Source organism: Colias eurytheme, chromosome 11, assembly GCF_061535395.1.
Source record: "Colias eurytheme isolate Ceu_HAF_F1 chromosome 11, ilColEury1 Martin Lab GWU primary, whole genome shotgun sequence".
Classification (NCBI taxonomy): Eukaryota; Metazoa; Arthropoda; class Insecta; order Lepidoptera; family Pieridae; genus Colias; species Colias eurytheme.
In genome coordinates this window covers 3631559-3657115 of record NC_142990.1, presented here as the reverse complement: position 1 = coordinate 3657115, position 25557 = coordinate 3631559, and the positions used below count along the sequence as shown (strand labels likewise).

Sequence of the window (25557 nt, the reverse complement as noted above, 5' to 3'; positions counted from 1 at the left end):
AAGTCTTTGTGTTCTAAATAAAAGAAGCAATGTACTGTATATCGAATTAGGTTAGCTTTATCCTGCCGTGGTAGAGGTCGTCCTTCGCAATGACATCGGCAGATATAAAATTGTATAAAAATTAAGTATTTACCGTAAATTTGTCTGGTCTCGTGGCGTGGTGAGCTACAGCTGCCTTTATTTAAAGTTATTGCTATTGTTTTAATTTCGTTTTAGTGGGCCATTAAATAACATTTTGTGGTTATGAAGATGTCACTGTCGTAATAATTTCGAAGTAATGAGTAATAAGTGTTATAAATGTAAAAAATGGTGAGATGTGAATTTAATTTTTTTACATTGAAAACTTAATACGGCTGTGTGTATTTCGCTTCAAGCAATTGATGTTATACTTGACTGATAGTTAAATAGCTTCGTGTAAAAAATAACATCAAAGATACCGTTTATTAGTTAATAATATGCTGAAGTAACTTATGAATGTGTAAATATGCGTGAAAAGTGCAGGCAGACATTACGCATTAATGCAATTAACATTGTATGTATTTTTTCTATGAGCTCGAGGTGCGAATTTGCATTTTCATTACGTAAAAAAATATCCATTAATATAAAGGACTCAAGGAGGGTAGTGATGTGTGGAGTCGGTTATATTATATCGATAATCTCCGTGTCGACATTTAAAGCGGCTCGTTGGTGAATCTGTATGAATTAGTGTAGCGTGGTAGCCGTGTGAGATTTAGTGCGGACGTAACGGACATCTAATTGGACCGGGTTCAGTGCCACAGGCTGACCATAAATTTATTGTTTTCCATAATTGTTTTTGAGATATAGCCGTGCGAGGGTAACTTCATTTTGATTCTTGAGAATCAACTGCCGATTTATTTATATTACTCATTTTAATAATTTACGACTGCTTTATGATAATACCTACACAGTAATTGTTTCAATGGAAGATTATTTATAAATATATTATACCTATATATACCTAATGAATTTAAAAATTCATGATTGTTATGCTCTATCTGATGTACGTATTTGTCATTTTGTTATTATGTGGTATCGATACGTAGCTGCATATAGAAAATAATAGGCTTAAAAAATAGTTATCAGTATTGATTGTTTGCTTCGTATGTAATTAATACCATATCTGATTGATATCTTACTTCTGACGTAAATAAAAGAAATTATAGTAATGTATGAGTCATCTAGCATTGGATTCATTTCGATAGTATACACAAAAGGCAGCCCTTCTAAGGTCGTGAATATAATTATAGGCATACTTGCGAGAAAGTCAGTGTTCGCTATAAATTGAGAATATCGATAAATTTGGCGCGGTATAAATCGTATTTTCAATTATCTTTTCGAGAAACAGCTGTCCGTTGCCGACTACTGCCCGGAGTATTTATTTTAATCGTACGCTCACTTCAAACAAGGAATGGTGTTTCATCGACATATCTTCGGGCACATCCTTAATTATGAAATATTGCTTACGTCGCAAAAAAGAGCAATCAACGATATGATGAATGATATTAAATGTACTCAGAGTTATTGGCGCACTTCGTGTTCGTGTGATTTTTTTAATCATAATTTTAATGTATTTATGAAATCTTTATGATACTATCGTGGAAAGGGAACGTACCTATATTAAAAAGTTAAACATATTATACTCGATAAATATATGAGTTAAACATAGACAATAAATACATTTTATTTTTTTATCTGTAGGTACCTTATAATTTTATTTTATAACTTCCCAATTAAAGTGCTGCTATATTCAATTATTCACAGCATCTACAATTTCTATACGGTTTTGAACTTTTATTGTTACTTAATTAATGATTTTCATTAGAGGATAATGATGATTAAAAAAGTAAAATTGGTTTGTTGGGTGTTATATGAAATAAATTTAAAACATGTTTTCTAACGCGTACAGGTCATTATATATTATATCAGTATGTATAAATCGCAGCCACACAAACTAATAACCTTTTATCGTACAAGATGCGCAGGCGCCAAGCCGCCCGATTGCCGCGCGCTAACTACGCGGAACTAATTCTCCGTCACCAAAAGAGCCGCTCGCATTCAACCAAACATTGCATTAAAAGTTTTAAAACATAGAACCCCTTTCCTTGATGCAACGTTTGAGATCGATTGAGCGATGCAAATATGTGGCGCCACGGTAGAAAAACTATTTAAAAAACCAGGTGTAGACACTGAAACGATGCATGTTTTTGTAGGAAAGTTTGTCAATGTGGTAACAAAACGCTCTATTAAATTAGTACGGAAAATCTATTGGAGCTTGACTTCTCATTTTTGTCTACCCAACCACCTACTAGGATTGTCCTGGTCGAACTTCAACCTCATTTAAACAGATATGTATCATGAATTTATTATGTTGTTCGAGTATTCTAATTCCAACAAGAGAAGAAGCCTCACAATTGTTTCATCGATGACGTGGTCCTCTTCAGCTACAACCTTTATTGAAATATTTACCCTATAGAGTGCCCCATATTATCACTACTTTACAAATAATTTATTTAGACATATTATAATACTGCACAAACAGTAGCGTATTAATAAGACGTAGACGATTCCAACAACCCGCGTGTGGCCGGGTCGCGCACAATTGCATCTCTCGTTTATTTTGCTCCACGCTACATTTGCCTTGTCCTCGGGATATTTTAATTGCATGAAACACGTCTCTGATTGGATGAAGAGATTTTTGAATCTATCATCGATTAAAGAATTAGGTAAGTTATGTTTTTTAATTGTAGAGCGAATGTGCATTTCTATATCTAACTTAGAAGTAAAATAATGTGAGACTATAAAAACTTTTCCTGGAAATACATATAATTACTTGATATTTAATTTTGGATAAAAAGAACCAATCATTTAAACACTAGGAAGTGTACCTAGGTATTTCATACATACGTATTCGTTAAAGAATTATGAATATAGGGTATGCAATTACATCAATCAATAGATATGACAATATATTCTAGGTATATTTACTACTCAATTACTTAACAAAAACAAATATAAAACAAATACTCAATTGTTAAAACAATGAGTTTGAATGATTTATAGTGTACCTACAGTCACAACGATAGGAGCTACGTTTTGATTAATCAACTAAGATTTATGATGCATTTGTCTTAGGTATATAATTTATTCAACTACTATATTATACTCTAGTGTATACATAGGAACTTGGTAATTAGAATAATTAAAACAATTTGCATTTCAATTTGCTAAACGGTTAAGAAACAGTATAAAGATAGATTTTATTTTATTGTTTCTAGTTGTAATTTTCTAACACATAGAGTTAACTAAATATATAATACATAATACATAAAAAAGCTTGATAAAAAGGTTTATTTTTGTAATATTGTACAATTTATATGTATCTCTATCTATTTGTGTTGAATTTTGAAATGAACAATTACAAGAATAAGACTTATAGATATCACAAAAACCATAACGTAGAGGCGGTAGAGCCCAACTCTATTCTTATTATTTATGGAAGTGTATTATGAACGTTGTAATATATATGAATGTACTTACTAAATGATATATGTGCGTAAATGTATAAGAAATCGCAGTTGCATTGTCAGTTAAACGCCACTAAATACCGTATCAATCACCGGTGGCAAAAACAGAAGTCTCACGTAAGCTATCAGTTTCAATAGCGGCGAACATTGCTTTTTCTCGATAATGCCTCGTTTGTTACTTTATACGGTAATTGATCGCTAATTATTTAATTTTACTGTGAATTATGTTTAATTGTTCTGTGAAATTTATAACTCGTTTGAGAATAAAACTTTTTTCACATAAAAATATGTTGCTTTGAAGTTCCTGATGTCATAATTTGTTACACACCGACTCCAGTTGTACTTCATTGCAATATATAGTACGTTTCGGAATATGTAATGTAGGTTGTAAAACAATTAACTTTTGGTAATTTGTTCAACCATGATTATAAGTAAATAATTAAGTTACAACAGTTACACCGAAACAATGAGACATTTGCATTATTGCCTTAATTATGTTTGTCTGTGAAGCTTTCTAGATGTCGGGAAAATTGCATTTCAGAACATTTTCCACGGCATTGTGATGTGAGCCTGTTATTTCCCCGACTGATTTTATATACCAATTGTATGTAGGCAGATGGGCACAGATAGCGCTCAATCTAGAAACCTAACGTCATTATACACACGCATAGTCACATAATATAATTCAGTACACGCATATTCGCCGGCAATTTACATTTATTACACGTTCATTGCGTGAATCGTTTGACTTTTTTACAACTATTTTGCAATAAAAACTTCGATGGAAATCGTACATTGCGTTGAAGTCATTGTAATTAGTACACGGTATGTAACTCGTAAGTTACACTGTAGATAACAGATAGGTATATTTATAACTATCATTCACATATAATTGAGAATGAAATTCTAGGCTTGTCATCGCGCGTTAAATAGTTCGTAATTAGTGTGATATGAAAGTATATTTTATGCCAATTATTTATTTTTTACGATTTTTACTATCGGTGTGATATTACGAAAAGAATTAAGTACCTACATTGATTATACTCAAGTATTTTAACAATACAAACAACAGTTTTCCGTTGTAAATTATTTTTCAGTTTTGAAATTATGTTACATGAATGCGCCGTATAATGAAACGTACAAGAAATTATACTCAATTCCGCATACTCCAGATAAGTTTAATGTTCAATACAAGTTTTCCATACGATTTAGGAATTCATACGAACAAATGTTATTTCCTCACGCTACGCACCCTTAAAGGGGAGCTCTGTTTCATAATTGCTCACTGACTTCTAATGCCTGTATTCGAAAATACATTAAACATCATTATAATATTTTTCACTCATTGAATTTTATACTGATTAGATACAATCTGATATACTATCAGATTCAACGATAAGCTGAGGCTTATTGCGTTTTTACATGTATCGACTTCCTTTTTAGACACATTTCATCGTAAAGAGTAATAATTAAAAGACATAAAGTAGTTTAAGTATCTTCTTATATATAAAAATGAATCCCAAAATGTGTTGGTAAGCGCATAACTCGAGAACGGCTGAACCGATTTCGATAATTCTTTTTTTATTATATTCCTTGAAATACGAGGATGGTTTTTATGTAGAGAAAACGTAAACATGTACCACGGGCGAAGCCGGGGCGGACCGCTAGTTTAATTATAAAGATTAACGGTTTGTTATTAGTATTGCTTTCAAGCTTATTATTATTACCATGACTTTGTCATATAGGCACAATAGATATGGTACGTGTGATGTAGAAGCTGTACGTATATAAACTTTTTTTTTATTACTTATTGCAGTAAAATAAAAATAAATCTTTTAATAGAAACTTGCTTATTTACACAGTTCTAATTAAAGACAATTAAATGAAGAATTTACATTCCTTGTTATATTGATGTGAACAATTCACATAAACACAATTCACAATTTTACGTTGAAGATAAAGCTTGTAGTCCGGAAAGAAGTATTTTTTTCTTTCATTAAACAAAATGGAGTCTTAAACGTACGATCAAACACGTACTAAAGTTTAATTGATAATTAAGGAGCTTTTACTCTTCGATCATGACAATACATTAACCATTTGTAATATATATTTTTCGAGAAAATTAACGTATGCAATATTGTGCCTTATTACTATTGTGTCAGTATCTACAATAACAGTAAACAATATCTACTCGCGCCGTTTCCCAATTATGATGCCCTACAAGGTGGAATTGCATGCAAAGTGCGTATATCGTTAGTGAAGTAGCGGATTCACTGCCACAACCAAGATATGTCTGTTCATAATTATGATCCTTCCCATTGAATGGGCGTCTTGCTTTCTCCATATAATATTACGAATAAAATCCAGCTATTTTGTGGTATAATTTGTTATACACAGATACAGATGGTTTGTTTTGTACACTAATTAAATGTACAAACTAACAATGAACAAGCAATGCTTAACTTTAGTCACCCCACTTCATATTATCCAAATATTGACATAACGTATCATAATTATTATAACACATATTAGGCTACATTGTTCGCACACAGGTATATATTATTATTGAGTATACAGAGCATATCGTCTCGGAGAGGGAACAGCAATGTAATTAACCTGACATAATGGCCAGTTATTAAGCAATTTCTGCACCAACATGGCGGATGTCTTAACTATATAACTGCTTGACGGGCGAAGTGAAGAATGCCAGTATTTCAATATGATGTACACCTTCCGCGACTCCGATTATGGAGCTATAAGCCTTAGAAGGAAGTATATTTCGCATGCAAACTACGTACGAATGACCATGTGAACCCGAGGACGTTTTCCTGGTTGGATTTTAATACCATTTTTATAAATTGTGCGCAGAATGCAAGGTGTCGTTATTTGAACGTTTCAAAAATGTTTGCGGTTTTAAATGCTCATAGCATATAAGGGAAGTAGATACACAAAGTATATGAAGTATCAGATATACAGAGCACGGTTGATGGTAATGCTCTGATTATGCCACCAATTTGGAAAGAACGTGAAGGCTTCTCAATGACCTAATTACGCTGCACTCGCAAATCTGCCGGCATATGCACTAATATTAATGCATTTTATATTGGTTCAATTGAAGGAGCGACGGCGCGGTATGCGGGCACGTTGTGTGGGCGATTCGCGGGAACATATTAGGGCCATTTGGAATTAGCACGCACTGTTCTGCAACATTTGCGGGGAATTTTTTCAAAATTAGCCTCTTAACCTAAATTAAGGACGCAATTGTCCAAGTCGTTCTTGCGTGTGGACACTTTAATAAACGCATTTTATAAAAGTAATTTCTATGTAACTTAAAAATTCAGGATATGGTACATCTGGCCTATGAACTTAAGAATTCAAAACAAATTGGAACAAAGCTTTCCCTTATAACTTTTAAAGTCATACAATAATAGCAATTTTCAATGCCCTATTACCGATGGTTTTCACTTTTATCACAAAGCCTATGAATATCAATTAGGACATAGGTGTATAAGGCATGGTATCCCAATATCCCAAAGTATAAATAAGATCGGGTCAGCCTGTCCTGGTGTTGGCGGCGAACATTGAAGCGTTTAGGGCCACATGCCGCCAAGTTCCAAGGAAGGCGATGAATAACTCATTGTCCATCCGTCCGTCCGACGTGACGCATGCTTCTCAGAACCACAGTGCAGAAAGTGACCGAGATAGTTTGACCTGCGAAATACACAAAAATTCTATTACCCTAAAAAGTCAATAGGAACTCTTATCCCTTTCCCCATCACATATGTTTAATTCAAAACATGTAATGGCACAGGGAAAATCAAAATACCTACTCTTTTTACATGTTTGTCATCAATTCGTAAAAGTGGTTAACTCATCCGCCACAAATGATGATTGTTTCACTATTTAATCATGTACCAGTGCTTTGATTTTTAAACAACACAACACAATACTATAGATCTTCATTACTTGAGTTGAACATTAGAAAAATTCCATAATCTAATTTAAAACGGAATGCAAACGATCCGACATGCCATAACTGTTTCAAGAAAGAATTCTCTAGTCCCGCAGTCTAGCTATGTGACTCTACAATTTGAAATGGCAAACCGCAGAACTATCGAAAGTGCTTCGAAGAACTTGTCCCCAATGACATCAACTCACATTTAAATGTGCGACCGGCAAGAGGAACTGAGAATCAGTTCCCGTCATTCCCACAAAACTAAAGAATACAGTCACAAAGTGCATCATTGCAATAATTAGGATGCAAGCAGTGTTCCCTTCACGCATGTCGGCATCGGTCACCAAACAACTAAATATTCGCACACGACTATTGTGATACCATTTTATGGTCCCGGCTGCTTTTATACCGCTTATTTAGCATTCAAAATTGGTATTGTAAATGTTTTTTCATACCGTTTTAATGTCATGTCATAGCAATAAAGAGGAAGGTACTGAGTCAGTTGTTACGATTGTTAACCTCTTGCTATGTAAATTTGCAATTAATTGCTGTAGTTTTTATGTGTAGTTAGAGTGATTTTTTATTGGGGTACTAATTGCAAAGGCTGCAAGAAATAAAACAGGATATGTAAATAATCAATCATTAAAGAGTTTCTGTATGTCTAAAGATGGTAATTTCTTTGCTGCAGGTAAACCGGCCACTGACAATGAAGAAAGAAGGTATCCAGACAAGAAATCGCAAGCTTAGTAGTAAGAGTAAAAAGAAGAAAGGCGGTATGGGGATGGGGGGAGGTGGGGCCTGTGCTCTCGCCTTGGGAGGGGTCATGGGAGACATGATCAAGCCTCTGGGAGATGCTTCTAAGGGCTTCGGAGGGTCCTTCCCTTCAGCTATGGATTTCGGTATGTATTTTGTTAAATATATGAGTAGTTTTCTATGTTTCTATTTGTTAAAGTTAAATCCTACCAAAAAAGTGCGGGTTTAAAAAATTAAGTAATTCAGCCTATATTTCTGTATTCAGAAGATTTAGTAAAACAATAACACAATTGCCTTACCAACCACTATCGTAAAACCTTACCAATAGTTATTTTCGTATTGAATATTATTAACCTATATTTCCTTGTCTACAGGTCAGCACCAAGTGGGTCTGGTGCACCCGGCGGCTGCGCACATGTCGCACTGGTACGGGGCGCCGCACCAGGGCTTCGCCCCACCGCCCGCCTCGCACAACCCTTACCACCACCATCACCTTGCACAGCTTAATTCTATGGTAAGTTCCGGAAATTATTCTTCAAAATAAAATGGAAATTATGTCCTTCATGTTTCCTTTTTCTTATTATCTAGAAATAACGAAGTCTTAGTCTCGTAAAATGGCAACGAGAAAGCAATTTTTAGTAGCTTGACTTCAGTAAATAAAAATACATGTTGCTCTACATTGTCTCATGGCTCATTTCTTTGTTCATTCCCATAAGAATCAGATACGGAGTTGATAATCTCTATTTTAAATAGGTAGAAGAGTATTTATGTAAGCTGGTAATGCATAAAATAAGTAAATGATAATGTTGATAGAGCTTTAATGTATAGATTTGAAGAAAATTTCCAGTTTGCTACAACTGGGTTGTCTTTGTATCGACGACTATATGATCTGATCTTTATTGACTAAATAGATCTTAATATTGTATCTAATAATGAATATTGTCCACAGACTGGCTGGAGGAGCGAGTACACGTGATAAGCCTAGCGGCACCGAGAGAAACGTTTGCAAGTCGAGCTGCGACCGCGCGCCGCGACTCGCGACACTCACAAATAGATTCTGTGATTTCACATAGCTGATGTACTGACATAGTACGATATCACAACGTCACTTAATTCATAAGACTGTTACAGAATTGATGTTTGCGACACGTTTACAAACGTACACGCTGATTTGAATTTAACATATCCGATTCAAAATTAACCTTTACCCAGTTACGACTCCAGTGTGAATTTTGATATTCCGCGATTTCCTACAAGTATTAATACTGAGTGTTTACAACAACTAGAGAAATTGTACAGTATTATAATTTAGATAAGTTCTTGACTATGTCCGCTTAGATGATTTATATAATTAAGTAGGTACTGTTAAAATCATTGTGTATTTTGTAAATATATTAAGTTATATTCCGTTCCTGTATAGATTGTTTTATTTTTATTCGTATTTAATTTTGAACTGTTCGGTTCGCTCTGTAGGAATTGTGATGTGTTCAAATTTTTGACAATTCGTTTTTTTGTAAATTTGATTTGATTAGTATATTGAACGAAATGCAATAGTAATTTATATGAATAGTTATTAATCATATAATTTGTAAATAAAGCGATTTTATTATCAGAAATATTGTTTACGTAATATAATCAGTTGCGAGGTCACATTATTTGGTTATTTATGTTAAATTGCCATTTCAGTTAATAGCGTTGTATTGAAACATTTGTATTACTGTATCATTTAAAAATTAAGAGATTGTGTGGCCATACATAAAGGGAGATACCATTTGTGGGTTCAGTATAGTTAATTAAACAAATTATATTATGTAATGTACGATTAGTTGTGATAAGGAATGTAAATACTGGCCTCACAAAAGGTATCCGGGACTCAAAATATATGTACATAATAAATTGTAAATGAAAATTTTCTAGAAGATAAAACAATATAAATTGTAAATTAGTGATCACTCACAGTGCAGAACGCCCATAATTATATCCCGTACCTAAATTTTTAGTTTTTAAAACAGAACATTGTGAAGTTGTGTATTTTAAATAAAATTGCGAATAAATTATCAATAATTATTGATATTTCAACACGGCTTTTATTTTCAACTTCTACAACATATTTTTATCTAATACCTAATAATACCTACCTACACAGAACACTATTTCAAAGAAACACTCTCAATTGCATAAAGAACTATCATTTTTTTAAACCTTAAAGTAATTCAAATTGGCATCTATAACTATATTGAAATGCAAACACAAAATTGAGCATGGTATTACGATCCTATCTCCTTATTTTCCGGTCAAACAGCTCGAGCGATCTACGCATCCATTTGAAGTCGAAATTAAATTAGAAATCGATTCAATTGACCATCCTCTCCGTCTTTGCCGCCATAAGTCACCGGATCAATTCCGCTATTCCGCAGAAAAAGTCCAAAAGTCGCGTTTATCTCGCGGCAAATTGAAAATGCACCGGGCCGTGAGATTGTGACGTAACGGGGCCGCTGCCTGCGACATATGGACCTATTCAATTTTAATCGCATTTCAGAAGAAAGGACATCGGATAAAGTACCTATAAAGCGTTCCCCGACCCGATATGCCTTAGTTAATTTTCGTTTTATTTGCGGTATCGCCGCGTCCGGATTTCGAGGGTGACATTGTTGCTACACAATTAATGTTTGCAATTGATCTTTTTAAGTTCAGGATATCGTTAGTTTGTAAGAATTCCGCTTCGCTGACTTCTGTGGTATTGTGGTCGACTCTTAAGAAACTTACTCGCTCCGAAATAATCCAATGAATATAGTTTATTTTTTCGCATACAGATTATAAGGGATCGTAAATTGCATTACGATTTCGAATTAAATGTTGTAGTAGAAATCGTTTGGCGAATAAAACACGTCCCGTTCGTGCAACTTACAAGAATTATTAAGTGTTAAAAAAGGTAAGGAACGTTTTTCAAAAACGACACAGTTTATTTTAAACGAGTCTTGAGACAACGGCATAAGTCACTAGGAGCTGTGATATATGCGCCGTGGGCGCGGGAAAAAATGTCGCCCAACAAAAAGCACGCCATCACTCCCCACGATTTATTGAGTACGGCAACACCGTGGAATATTCGAGGCTTACAACACAGCAAATATCCTTACACCTACCAAGGAACGTGCGAGCCCCCTGATGCGACGAACTTCGCACTTTGCTAACTTACGGCTCGTGATTTCTTGCTGCGTGTAACATACACAACAAAGTGTTTGAGTATTGTAGCGTGTATTCATTATAGTTATTAGGCTTCCTACGACACACAACATTTCTACTACTTTGTAAACATAGAGATATCATCAGTACGTTGATGATTACCTACACTTTCGAGTTTCGACCTATACCATACAAGGCATTCATAAAATTTCTATTACAAGGCATAAATCAAACAAACTGGCGTAATACTTTACTCGCAAGTGTCGACTAAATCCTATAAGGAGTAAGTCGTAATAACCAGCGAGTCGAGAGAAAAGGATCGTCCACAGTCGACTGCATCGAGCCGTTTGATCCGGGAATCAATCTGGGACTTAGCTTATCTTCTTGACCCCGGTATCGCAACACCACGGCCACTATATATCCTTGGGCAATGTTTATGAAACATTTATAGATTACACTTTGTTTCCTTTTTATTTAATGGATATGAATTTACCCCTATCATAAGGAACCCTACCTACTCTTATGATTTTTAGTGAACAATTAAGGACAACCATGCAAACAATAAGTGGTAATTTATTAAAGGTTAGAAAATTTGATTATGAGCAAAATGTGAATTTTATGTTATATGAATTACAGCTTAATATAATTATAAATCATATGCTATGACTTCTACTTTAACTCTATAACATTCTACGCAATATTAAAAGTTACCATTTCTATTCCTATAATTCACAAATCACAATGTCAAACGTGCCATCACTTATTTTAATATTTGAATCACATAGAAAGCCAATGATGATTTTCACCTGCCCGACTCCCTCGCATTAATATTATAATGTATACAGAAAGACGACCCTTAATGCAGTCGACAGAACTCCCGTAATTATTATTTGGTGTAAACGTATTGAGTCCGAGTATTCGGGCCAAATAATCTTTTTGTTGTAGTAAAAGTATGCTAATTAACGTAACGGACAGTGAGGGTCGGCAGGTGAGCTGATAAAAACTGACAGAACTTTGATAAAGTGACATAAAAAAATGTTAAAATAATTTAGCTACATTTCGGTCGCGAATTTTGAGACGTCAAAACTTAAAAGTTGTTAATAAAAGGTAGCTATGACAGTACGATTTACGAAACCAGTCCGTCGTCTTGAATCAGGAGTTTAAAGTAATTTATTAATTGGGATGATAGAGTTACTCTTAAGGATATATTATGGTCATTTGCCATGCCATAGATAGATATCCGTTAATTTAGGGGTAAAAAGTGAATTCTTATAATATTGCGCCCTTGTTGACCATCGCTTTCATAGTGATGCTATTTGAAATCTATTAATTTTGGTTGGAATCAATCATCACGGATTTAATGTAGAGTCTTCTCTTCAAGCGTAGAGTGAACAGGTACCTTCTAGGGAAGCGCGTACCATCTTAGACGGTAGACCACATCTCAGCTTAACATCAGGCGAGATTGTGGTCAAGCTCTTCCCTATCGACAAAAAAAAAAATAAAATAAAAAATAAAGTCGAATTTTATACTCAATCTGTGCCATTTAAAATTGTTTAGGATACAATTTTCCCTATCGACAAAAAAAAAAATAAAATAAAAAATAAAGTCGAATTTTATACTCAATCTGTGCCATTTAAAATTGTATCCTAAAACTATTGATATAGCATCATAGAAACAAAAACAAGAACAAATTGCGTCATATAAAAAATAGTCTTATAAAAGCTCATTTATTACAGTCATGTGTTACTCGAACGAAAGTAAAATCGCATCAGTGGTTTTGTTTCAAGCCGTTGTTTAATGAACATAAAGTATTAAAATCGAGGGCACCTGTAGGTAAAGCTGCGTTGGGGTCATTTATGGCCTCTGATTGCAAACCTGCCTTAACTTCCGACCAGGTTAACGGGTGTTTGGACACACACCTTTAATCTTTCAACGGCTTCACTAACTATAGGGTCTTTGACTTATACGAATACGTAATTAGCATTTTTTCGTTTTTAGTCTTTTGTTGCTACACGAATAGGGAATATTAATTTGTTAGTAATTTTTTGAATACAAAAAACTCATACGAATCATATGTTTTAGTAGTCACTAATTAGAATATAGTTCACATTGAAATAATAATCTTGTATGAACAAAAGGTAGCTCATAGTGAGCATATAGTATATTTACGTGATCATCATCATCCAGTATGGCACTCATTTTATATTTTAAAAGAGCAAGATAGTTCTTGCTCTTACAGATGTCTCTTACAGATACAGATAGTCCTGTAAAACATCCAGAAATAACTAAGATAATAAGAAGATGACTCTGGTTGAATTGATTGGGATTTGGAACTTTGATTTAAAAGGAATATTTAAAAGTTACACAAATTCGTTGGTATAGCGCCCGGCAAACTTCTTGGTCAAAAAGTAGCATGGTGGGGGAAGTTTGCGCATCAAGTTTTAGTACATTTTTATATATGCAAGCTTCCCCCACTACGCTTCTTTTTGGCCAAGAAGTTTGCCGGGCGCTATATTAGGGTGCATGTATCTGCAGTTTCTAAACATATGTCTTAAAGCTTAATCTAAGAATTTTGCACACTTAAATAAAAACTGCATACAAAGTGTGTCATATTTTATTTATTGCTCTTTCACACTCCACTGACCGATATTTTAAACAAATGAACTCTTGAAGCGTGGACATGAGCAATCACAATCAAAAGAAACGCGATACTCTGCGGCTACAACCTCCGTCAGGGGATATGCTGCGCACGCGTCGATTGCACCTGTCCTTGCTAAGTTCACTTAATCTTTTTGTTAGTGTCGCAGACTTTTTATGCTTTCTTTGAGACACTTAATACTGCTTGAAAAAAATATAATTTTTTAAACATCACACGGTATATCTTATTACACACTAAGCTAATAATTTAGTACCTACTTTGGAATCTAAACATCTGATACAGACAGGTATTATATACTCTACATTATAATGTTCATGATAAAAAAATAGTGTAAATTGTAAACTCGTATCCTAATTCCTAATGCAATTGTGCATCCAGTATCCCCTAATTATATAGAGGCATTATTGCAATCTCATTCGTATCCTTTAATTTACTCTTTCTATTTTAGACTTTAATGTGATCTGATTTTCCAATTGGTATCTATTAAACTAAAAGTGATGTCCCATGTCCCCTAGTGGGGTAAGGGGCAGATGCATTATACATCTGTTTCACCGATTGATTTTCCTTAGGGACAAGTAGGTGATCAGTCTTCTGTGTTCTACCAGACCGAGACATTCTTTTTTTCTTAGTCTGCACCGGGAATCGAACCCAGAACCCAGGTTCTACGCTCACGCGTCAAACACAGTGCCAAGGAGGCGGTCTATTGATCTATTGAACTAGGCACTACTTAAATATTCTTGAACTTTTTATACTAATAACTGACTATGCAGCCAATGCAATGTAGTTGTAGCTTTCTTTTGGGATCGTTTGTATTACTGATCTTTACTTGTTCATTGATTTAATAAAATTATGATATAGAAAAATTTACATTTTTCAAAATGAACGGAGGATTTTTGTACAAGTAAAGTTTTGAAATTAATATCACACATCATTTTAAATATTCGGATTATTTTTTTGGTTTTGAATTACAATTTGATCTAAAAATCAATAGAACCTTGAATTTTATGTAACAGATATAATCTCTTTGAGGAAAAAGCAGGGTAAAAATATATTTTATTCATTTTATTTATAGGTACTTATTGACAGAACTCAATTTTATAATATTTTCAATTAACATACGTATTAGCAACATTCACGTTAATGTTATTTGGACAAAAAATAGCAATATCCATATTTCAACGCTAGTAATACAAAAGAAAAATTGATCGTTCATTTAACGATCGGACAATTCACATTAACTTTGCCATCAATAACTGTGATGCAATAGTAGCTGTTAAGTTTAGCGCATCTTTAAAAGGGATTATTAATTTTATGGGTCCCTTAAGACAGTTATAGAGCAGCCGAACAAATACACCTGATCAATTTAGCCCTGCACCTTGCTTCGACTGAGTGCTGGGTACACCTGTCCCTGTCTTACTCTTTTATTTTAATACTTGGGTGAAATCACTGGAATGGAAGAAAGGTAATCAGATAATCCTTGTTAAGACGTAAGGCTCTACTATGGAACAATTAGGGTAAAGTCTAGAGCATGAGAGTTGGATAAAACATAGTCGAATGGGGACACTTGCACTACGAGAAGTAACAGCTATATTATTATGTTAATTTAAGATGTAACAATGTTATATTTATGCAGTTTGCTCTATGTGTTAGACTGTTAGAGAACGGGAAGCGTATGTAGGTATAATTGAGAAAGACGTTACATATGAGTTATTGCTCCAGAATATTGAAATGAATAAATCTATATTTCTTATCCCGTTTGAAATAGAATATCAAATATATAAATTAGAATTGAGTATAATAGAAAACTTAAATAAATATAATTGATAAAACAAATACAGGCATTGTTGTATTTCTATATTAAATTATTTTAGCATTTCTCCTTTACACATGTTCACAAGATATTCAGATTATGTGGAATTCTATTCATTGTTAAACATCGATACGAGTGTACTCTCATAACGGTATTTGGACTGCATTTAAAGGAAACGTTGGTTCATTTTCATCGTTATACTATTACTATTATTTAACACTTTCTTCAACAATTGTTCTATGATAACTAAGTAAGTAAATACTTTAATGGGTACATTAAGTGTCGGACTTTGTATTTGACGTGGTTGTTTCCTCGACACAAAATATTTAACTTTGTTTTAACGATGTGTATTTTATGGGTAATAATTTAAGCAGGTTTTGTGATGGATGTCCTGTACATAAAATAAATAATGAAGAATACTTTTCAAAGTCAGCAATTAGCTGTGGTCGTTAGAAAATCATATTTGAGGTTTTCAAATACTACAAATAGTAGAAAAAAAAAGATTGGTATGGTAAATGAAAAATCGCTTAAATTTAGAAAAGAGAATAGATTCGATCCATATGTGGCATGACTTCATTCCCACCTGTGACCTGATAGTGTCTGTCTTCATCATTTTTACGGCCATCAGGCAAAATATTTGGGCCAAAATATACAGTTCAAAACATATCCAAATTAAATATGTCACTGGGTTTTAGCATTACATTAATGTCTTTATATCTATGCCCGAATAATATGCATTAAAATAAGCCTGTAAAATTCTACCGATCTCGTGCAAATGCTCGACTTTGCAACCGCGACTGGAGTCAAGTCATTAAAATCAATATAGATAGGGGATTAAAAATAATTTAGCTGATAAAGTGATTATATTGTATTGCTAGTCATACTTTCAGTGACTTCATGATCTACTAACACTCTTCAAATTTAGAAAGATGCGATTAAAGTTGTCTGTTCGAAAGATAAAAACTCTATATATTTGAAACTGCTCGCATTTGAGTTGTTTCACCTCATTACGTGCACGAATAGCGCTAAAGCTACTTCTGTTGTATCGACCAATGTTTAACTCAATTCCAACTCTATTCCTAAAAACACAAAAACCATTTGGCAGTGGAACATAATCGATATTTGCATTCTACTGTTTGAATCTAATTTGCAACTATAGACTCAAAGGATATCTTGGGAAAGTTGGGTATTCTCTGTTTTATTAAATGAGGTAATTTATAAACGGTTTGTACTACAATTTGATCTTTATTTCTGTGGTTATAGAGGGCAAAATTGTTTCAAGGATAATGTTGTTGGAAGGTGTGAAGACACGCGCAGGCTGTCTCGTGAATGCGACAATTTTGCTCATTGAAATACTGGAACTAGGACTAATGCCTACTATCCTTTATGTCTCCAATTAAAATAATTCTCGACGTATAGAGGATATGTTTGTTGCAGCGAATTCCTGTCTGCGATTTGAATTTATTTGCTATTATATTGTTATAAATAGATATATCGACTGATTGTGTTTGTTCACATGGATTATGGATAAGAAAAAAACAGTATCTATTATTATTTTATCATTGATATACATTACTTAATACTATTATAAAGGCGAAAGTTTGTATGGATGTATGGATGTTTGGATGTATGGATGTATGGATGTTTGTTACTCTTTCACGTAAAAACTACTGAACCGATTACAATGAAATTTAGCACACATATAGAGGGTAACTTGGATTAACACATAGGATAGGTTTTATCCCGGAAATCCCACGGGAACGGGAACTATGCGGGTTTTCCTTTGAAAACGCGGGCGAAGCCGCGGGCGGAAATCTAGTTATACAATAGTAGATTAAAGGCTTGATTGTGTATTTTTACTTTAATAAATATACTATATTTATTTTATAATGGGACACTATGTAATAGCTTTCATAATTATTATTCGAGGCCTCCAAATACGATAGAGCTATAATATATGTATCAAGTTGTTGTGTACCTATCTCTTTAACACTAATTTCAAAATCTTCTTGATTATGATCAATATGAGTATTGATTGGAATATTTTGTAATTAAAATTGAAGATTACATACTAGTATATTTTTGCCTTACTTATCAGAAAAGGCATAAAATAAAAGATTAAGATGAAATCTACGTAAATCGCATCATTATCATTACCCCAAGCAAGTGACGTCACTCTCTTAATTAATTGAGAAGTTTTCAGTGGACGCGTGTAAAATTTACATAAACAGAACATTCACTATCGCAAAACAAAAACATGATTTTGAACTCGGGGCGCACAACGAATAAATCGAATAAAAAATCGATTTTAAGCGTTCGATCTGCGTTGTGGATGCAATTAAAGGGTTCTGAGAATCGATGCCCGGGGATTGCATGGATCCCGCACGAATATAGAGCTACGCTATACCTTCAATTAGATTAAATTCAGACTTTCAGATACCACTACTTGTTTGAGATTAGTTATATGATGTGCATTGTTGGGTAATGTGAAATTTTGATGCGATAAATACAAAATATTAGAAGCTAGAGCTAGAGGAGAGGATAGAGTTCGACTTTCTTTTGTTGTTATATTGTGATTGATACCTTCTTTGAAGTATGAATGTAAAGCATAGAAGAAAAAGAAGATGGAAATTGTTCACTATTACTTATATATTTTTTCTGGTTAAAATTAATATTCTTGTAGGTATACGTAAGTCTTGGTAAAAACTCTTTTGTAAAACATCACAATTATTTGAAAAAATATGTATATAGTAAAAAATATGTATATGTATTGGTTGGTATATTTTATGATGAATTTTAAAACTGCACTTGCTATATTTTGAAAAAGTATAAAAAATCTTGTATCTAATTAATTAAAACATTAATTAAATACGGAGTACAGATCTTTGCAGATCTTTATTACTATTAATAAAGACTCCGTATTTAATTAATGTTTTTCATCTAAAAAGGATTCACCAATATTCAAGCGTTGAGATATTCTCAACTTATCAAAGTTTCATCGGAATCGAACTAATGATTCGAACGCTTTTGGGACAAAGAAAGAAACCATTATCATCTTCAGTAAGATTTGGTATCGTGCCATTTCATTTTACTTTTTAATATTTGGTAGCATTGTTTTGCAAATTAATCTCCTATCTATATCCATTCTGATATAAAAATCTGAAGAGTTGGTTTGTTTGCTACGTGCTACTTTCAGAAAGTACTGGTCCGATTTGAGAGGTTTTAGTGTGATAGCCTATTTATCGAAGAAGGTTATAGGCTAGGTATATTATATCATCATCATCATCATTGTAGGGCTAATAGGAGCGGAGCGGTGCGGGTAAAATCGCAGGGCATAGCTAGTATAGTATAGAAAAGGTTCGCTTGCTTTTGGAAACTTAAGTGAAAAATTGCTCTCAGAAACCGAACCTTTATGTCGACTTGTGACTGTACTTTACAAGAGAAGCTAGTATAAGTGAATGGTTGAAAACTGTCTTCTAATGTAACTAGGGAACGTGACTTCACTTTCAAGAAAGTTTAGATGTGTTGTGAAGCTAATCAGAGATTTTTAACGTAGTTGTATGTAGGTACATCCTAGTTTCTTAGTTCCTTAATGCAAAAATATATCGGCCAAATTGATAACATTCTCCTTTTTTGAAGTCGGTTAAAATTTAAGCTAAAAGATACAATGATTTTTAGATACATTTGTGGTTTTACCAAGTATTAGATTGAAGAATTATCAATTCAAGAACTATCTAGAATTAAAGAAATAATCTAGTGGGATCTGAATAAAATAATAATTAAATCAAATCAAATAAATATAAACAGGAAAATTATGAACATTTTGAATTTAGTAAGTAGGTATCCGATTTCATAAAAAATGTCACTTGAATATTTTCCTGATTCCGTAGTCTGTTGTGTGGGAACTTTTGTACAGAATAATTATATATTTGACTTTTATTGAGTAAATGAAGCATTAATTAATGCATTGATTATTAATTTAAAATTTATATTTTCTACAATCGCATATGTTTTTTTTTTTAAATAATAAAATTACAATTATTACACACTAGCTTTCCGCCTGCGGCTTCGCCCGCGTTTTCAAAGAAAAACCCGCATAGTTCCCGTTCCCGTGGGATTTCCGGGATAACCTAGCCTATGTTACTCGTGGATAATGTAGCTTTCGAATGGTGAAAGAATTTTTAAAATCGGTCCAGTAGTTTATGAGCCTATTCATTACAATCAAACAAACAAACAAACAAAGTTTTCCTCTTTATAATATTAGTGTAGATTACCACGGACGTTAGAAAACCTACTGAACTTTTACACATATCATCAAAATCTACAATCAATTATTATAATCAACCGCAGCATGCAACGCATTTAGAAATGGCAATTAAAATGAAAATAATAATTAGCTCATACGGTTCTAATTAATAACAAACCAAGCGATCGTTTATCGTTATCAGAAACAAAGCTCGGAGACGAGCGAACAAGGTGTTTACCATCCCGATTCCGATCGAAAAAAAACGTGACACAAAACAAAATCTTTAGCGAATAAATTATATAGTCTGTGGCCGGCCGTGTCGTCGCTTTAATTGGGCTATGTCGCTCGGACAACGAAAAACCTTACATTTGTTAGGTATTCCAAGAATTGTACACTTGTTGCTTTCGTCCATTGCTTTGCATAATGTACATAATGAGTATACGTGCAACGCGTTTATTGTTCCATTGTATGTATTTTATTGGATAATTACGTTTTATGTACCAAATGTACGCTGTAATAGGTACGTTTGAGTTATAATTTCATTTCTGCTATTGCATTCGTTATATGAAAATAATAGCTTGAATGAACATTAAGCGAACTCCCATTTTGCGAGCATAATTACTTTTATTACGTTTGAATTTGTTGAATTTTATTAAATGTGGATATGTTGTTTGATTTTAATGAATTTAATTTTACCATTGTTAGTAAACTTTTTATTAACAAGGTCTATAAAACTCGTTTTATAGTTGAAATAATTAGACACGTATAAGTCATAAAATTGGCGGTGAATTTTTAGTTTTAGTAAATGTTTTTGATGCTCATTTACATAGTAAAGTACCAAAAATTGAAAAAGATACTTGGCTCATTATACATAGTGAATATATAAAAATATTATGTTTGGCTCTACAATTTGCATGGCTTCAGAGGCCGGACCGTTGCAAAACGCGTGGTTTTTGTATCAGATCCAAAACGAAGTCTTTTCACTAGGGTATAATAAAACCTTATCGTATTCGCTCAAAACACGTTTAGATGTCATCTAAAACATAACATCTCTAGAAGAAAAATTCGAAAAAGTCTCAAGATAATTCCGTGAAAAAGGATTTCGTGTAAAAATCTCAGATGGCTATACTAAAGTGTAATGACGCGGCGCGCGTGTCACTGAACGTAAATTGTTTATTATTTTTTATGGGATTTTCATGGGAGCGCTCAGCCAACGCATTAACTTACCTTCATATTACTGTTTTATTATTTTTGCTTATGCCAATGAAAATTAGCTATTTTATTGCCGAAATTCTTGTGATAAGGTCAAGCAATTTAGGTGAAATACGAGTGTGAGTTGGCTGTGCTTTTATTGGAAATTTATTTTTTGGTTGTTTTCGGCGTTGAGAAATATTGTAATAATTTTGAGTATTAAATATTGAATAATAAACAATATTAAAAATATCTAAAATTCCTGTAAGGCTATCTGTGAATAGCAATAAGGCTATTAGATAAAACACGTTAATAATAATTAAAATTGACTCTATTCTTATTAAATTCAAATTCAAATTCAAATTATATTTATTTGCAAGACTGTAGTTACAAATTATAGATGTTTTTAATTAGATACAATATTATGTGGCTAATACATTCTACCCATTGATTGGGTGTGCAAATATTGAAAAAGAAAGTTGATTAGTCTAATTATTTAAATGTACACACAATTCAATTTCACAATTACGCGAACGCACTATACGATTAACACGATTATATCACACACTTATCACACACAATTCAGTTTACACTACTTAAAAGTCATAAATTCTTCAATGTCATAAAATTGTTTCACCATCAACCAGTTCGTCAGTTTATTTTTGAAAAAATAATTTACTTAATTTCTTCTATTTCAGAATTTAGGTTTCTACCTGTAGTATACAAGACGTGTAATATTTGTAAAGCTAGCGTGCCTATAATTTGACATAAAAATGTACAGAATTTAGTATGTTCACCACATATACAAAATGGTACCTAGATAATAATAGTTCTTTCATGATATCCCATATTAACTTATTTTCATAGACCACGAAATATCTAAGTCTACAAAAAAATCGTCATAACGCTAACATAAGACGCAAATACATCTCCCGAGGTAACTTAAAGCGAAGCTATAGGAGGCCGGGGGACCGGGGAGTATTGTGTACAATTACCTCCCCCGGCAACAAATGGCACCTAAACGACCCATCGCTGGTGATTTGTTACCAATATGCTTCAAGATTTGGAACACGGAACCTCTTATACTTTTCAACGATATATCTTGTTCGAAATTAGGTTTACGGCTTTGCGAATCTTGTTGGAACTGTTTGTATACCTACGGAAATGAATTAGCTTGGGATTATGTTTAAGTTTTATGTAATAACTGTTTGTGTTGTGTATCTCTCCAATGAAATCATTGGAGTGTTCTCTTGAAGATATTTCCATTCCATTATTTCAATATTGCTCGGTAGTTATTAGGCCCAAATGTAACTCTTATTTTACATATCGTGAGCGATATTTATTTAAACAAGGCAAATTCTTTTATGTGTTTCTATAGATAAATAAGAAAAAATACTTTCAACATTTTCCCCTCAGACAAATTGCACTTTGTACGATCGCATTCTTCAGTGTAAACCAAAACAAACCAAGCGTATTTATAGACAGCCCATTACTCATGGATGCCGTACAATTTCCTAAGAAACCGCCAGTCCCACGTAACACTAAGGATCACACCTCATCAACATAACTAAAAAGGTGATTAGCATAAGCGATTTCAGTTATTCCAATCCAAATTGCGTACGTTGAATACGCCAGCCGTTAATCGTTTAGAACAAGACAGGCGCCTACGAGGGCGGGGCTCGCCTTCCTCCAACCGTATAAACAACTCAAGTACAACATTTAATTATCGCTCTTTATTAAACCACGCACCTATACGAAGAGCTGATACCAATCGCGGACGGATAAAACATCGTTTGGACGAGAGGATATTATATTTAACACCTTCTGACTTGTCCGTTTTGAGAGAGCATTGTGCTCTATTGTTCGGCATTAGATTGGATGTGTGTATAATCGATGGACCATGACGGTTCCTAATTTGATTTATTAGGAAACGTTCTGCTTAATGTAAATAGTAATACGTCATTCTATCATTTGTTTGGGAATCTATCTCATACATTTCATAGCTGTTATGAAAATATTACACTACAAACACTGAAATAAAATTTAATAATTTTGTGCTTTCTCTAGGTAGAGCATTTACAAATAAGTATTCGTATGTAGTTTGAAAAAAGTTGCAAATATAATATAATGTGAATTAATTTAAAAAAATTAGCCTTGTTAAAATACTAAATTTTACATTGAACTGTGTCTCTATCTTTCTTACTCGTATACCGGGGTCCGGGTGTAATCGTTAAGTGTGCACAGGCGATTATTCCGTAACTATTGCAGATATCAAAAAACTTTATACTGATATTGAAAGCCCTTTACCTAATGAGTAAAATAACAACAATAACTTTTTAAAAATAAAACGGGAAATATCCAAAAAATGCACCAAACACTCCCATACATTTAGTATGAGATATGACTATCCTAAACATGTAATATGAAAGACTTTCGTTCTTTTTTTGAATTTGTGCTTAAATTACTTCGCAAATTTTAATAAAAATTCATTTAGAAAATGTAAACAGAGCTCGATGTGGAATACAATGGTATTCCAAAACGAGGACGTCACTTTGAAAATTTGCTTTAAAGACAAAATGTATGGAAAATTCAATGTATGTATGTTTTATGTAACGTTTTTGGATATTTCCCGTTTTATTTTTTAAAAGTAATTATTGTCATTTTACTCATTAGATAAAGGCCTTGCGATATCAGTATAAAGTTTTTTGATATCTGCAATAGTTACGGAATAATCGCCTGTGCACACTTAACGATTACACACTGTATACTACAGCTGCTCCTTTTAACGTTCTCTTAACATTCTTACCCTATCTTCTACCAGCTTTAAATATCATAATGTCATTTCACAATTCATATTACCATTTCACAATAAATTTGCGGTGAAAATAGCTCATTATGTATAAAGATTGAAGTGCGCAAAACGGATCAAATGCTTGGGGGCGCGAGTTCTGGCCGGTACATAATATTTTATCATGTGCGCTCACGCCTTGACCTGCCGGCAGTCTTGCCCGCCCTTTGCAGGCACGAACTGGAAGGATTTAGCAATAATTTCTACATATAAAAATATCTTTCTCATTATCTAAACTACTTATAGAAAAATACAGTCCCGGAAGACACAATCCATCCTTTTTAATGTTCCTTCAGAAGAGATACAGCCTACAGACATCCTCTCAGGATTTAGGTTTATACCAACCATGCAGGATAAGTTTGCATTGACATATCTACATTTCGTTAAACGTTTTTGTTGCCAATTTCCTCACGATGTTTTCCTTCATTATTATTTGGATTAGTAGTGGACAGTGGTGACCTGGATAATCTTTTTATAGTAAAAGTGTTGATTATAGTCTCTTTTTAAGTAGCATTATCGTATTTTTTGTGCAGTAATAATAATTTTATCATAAACAATCTCGCTGTTTATCATAAAATAACTTCTTAAATCGATAAATTTATTGCAAAGTATTAATGAACAAAATCTGACTGATAAAGATGTATTGCAACCGATGATTATTTATGACCCACTTCAAAGGCGATAATTTGCAGATATGCTGCATAAGAAAGTATTGCAACTCTCATTTGATAAACATCAGGGAGATATGATCTAATACATCCATGAGATATGAATCCGCGCAATGATATTGTTATTAACAAAAAATTAATATCTAAGTTCCAATCATGATACGGTTTCGTCGTGTGCCATTCCAAACGTGGAGGTATTCTAAGAGTGCAGACTCTGGACGAAATATTCCTCATGACACGATCGGATTTGCTGCGAGTTGCGACCATATCGTCTCTTTTTGCTGATTACATCTCGTTTATGAATTCCTTCTTTGCATTCTGCAGTTGAGCCGACCATGGTATTTGACAGGTTTGATTTTTTTGAATGGGAGCAACATGCTGACAACATGGGTAACTTTGTAATCAAAATGAAAGAAATTAATACCATTCGATATGGAAAAAGGCAAAATATAAAGAAGATGGCCTTAACTTAATCAATCAATACAACACGTTATTCGCTAAAACTAATCCTGAATAGAAACTGACTGAAAACATGACCCGGGCGAGTTAGTTTTAAAAAGAGTGAATTGTACTTTTTTTTCGATTATATCAAATATCCATATGTCTGTAATTGCATCCAACTTGTATATTAAATTTAATTGGTAATTTCTATGTGTTGCAAAATAATAAAAAATGAGATATAAAAACTTGCAAGCGAAG

At 33.3% G+C, this 25557-nt stretch overlaps 1 protein-coding gene across 2 annotated transcripts in view; it reads left to right on the top strand.

Moving 5' to 3' along the window:
• LOC149904435 (GATA-binding factor C-like) overlaps nt 1–10332 on the top strand; it is a 78528-nt gene extending 68196 nt beyond the window's left edge. For both annotated transcript variants that reach the window (XM_090107197.1, XM_090107196.1), the window contains exons 6-8: nt 8189–8399; nt 8628–8767; nt 9203–10332. In XM_090107197.1, coding sequence (XP_089963323.1) covers nt 8189–8399; nt 8628–8767; nt 9203–9229 — 378 coding nt within the window. In that variant the 3' untranslated portion in view covers nt 9230–10332. The remainder of the gene's footprint in view (nt 1–8188; nt 8400–8627; nt 8768–9202) is intronic.
• Nucleotides 10333–25557: the final 15225 nt, after the last annotated feature.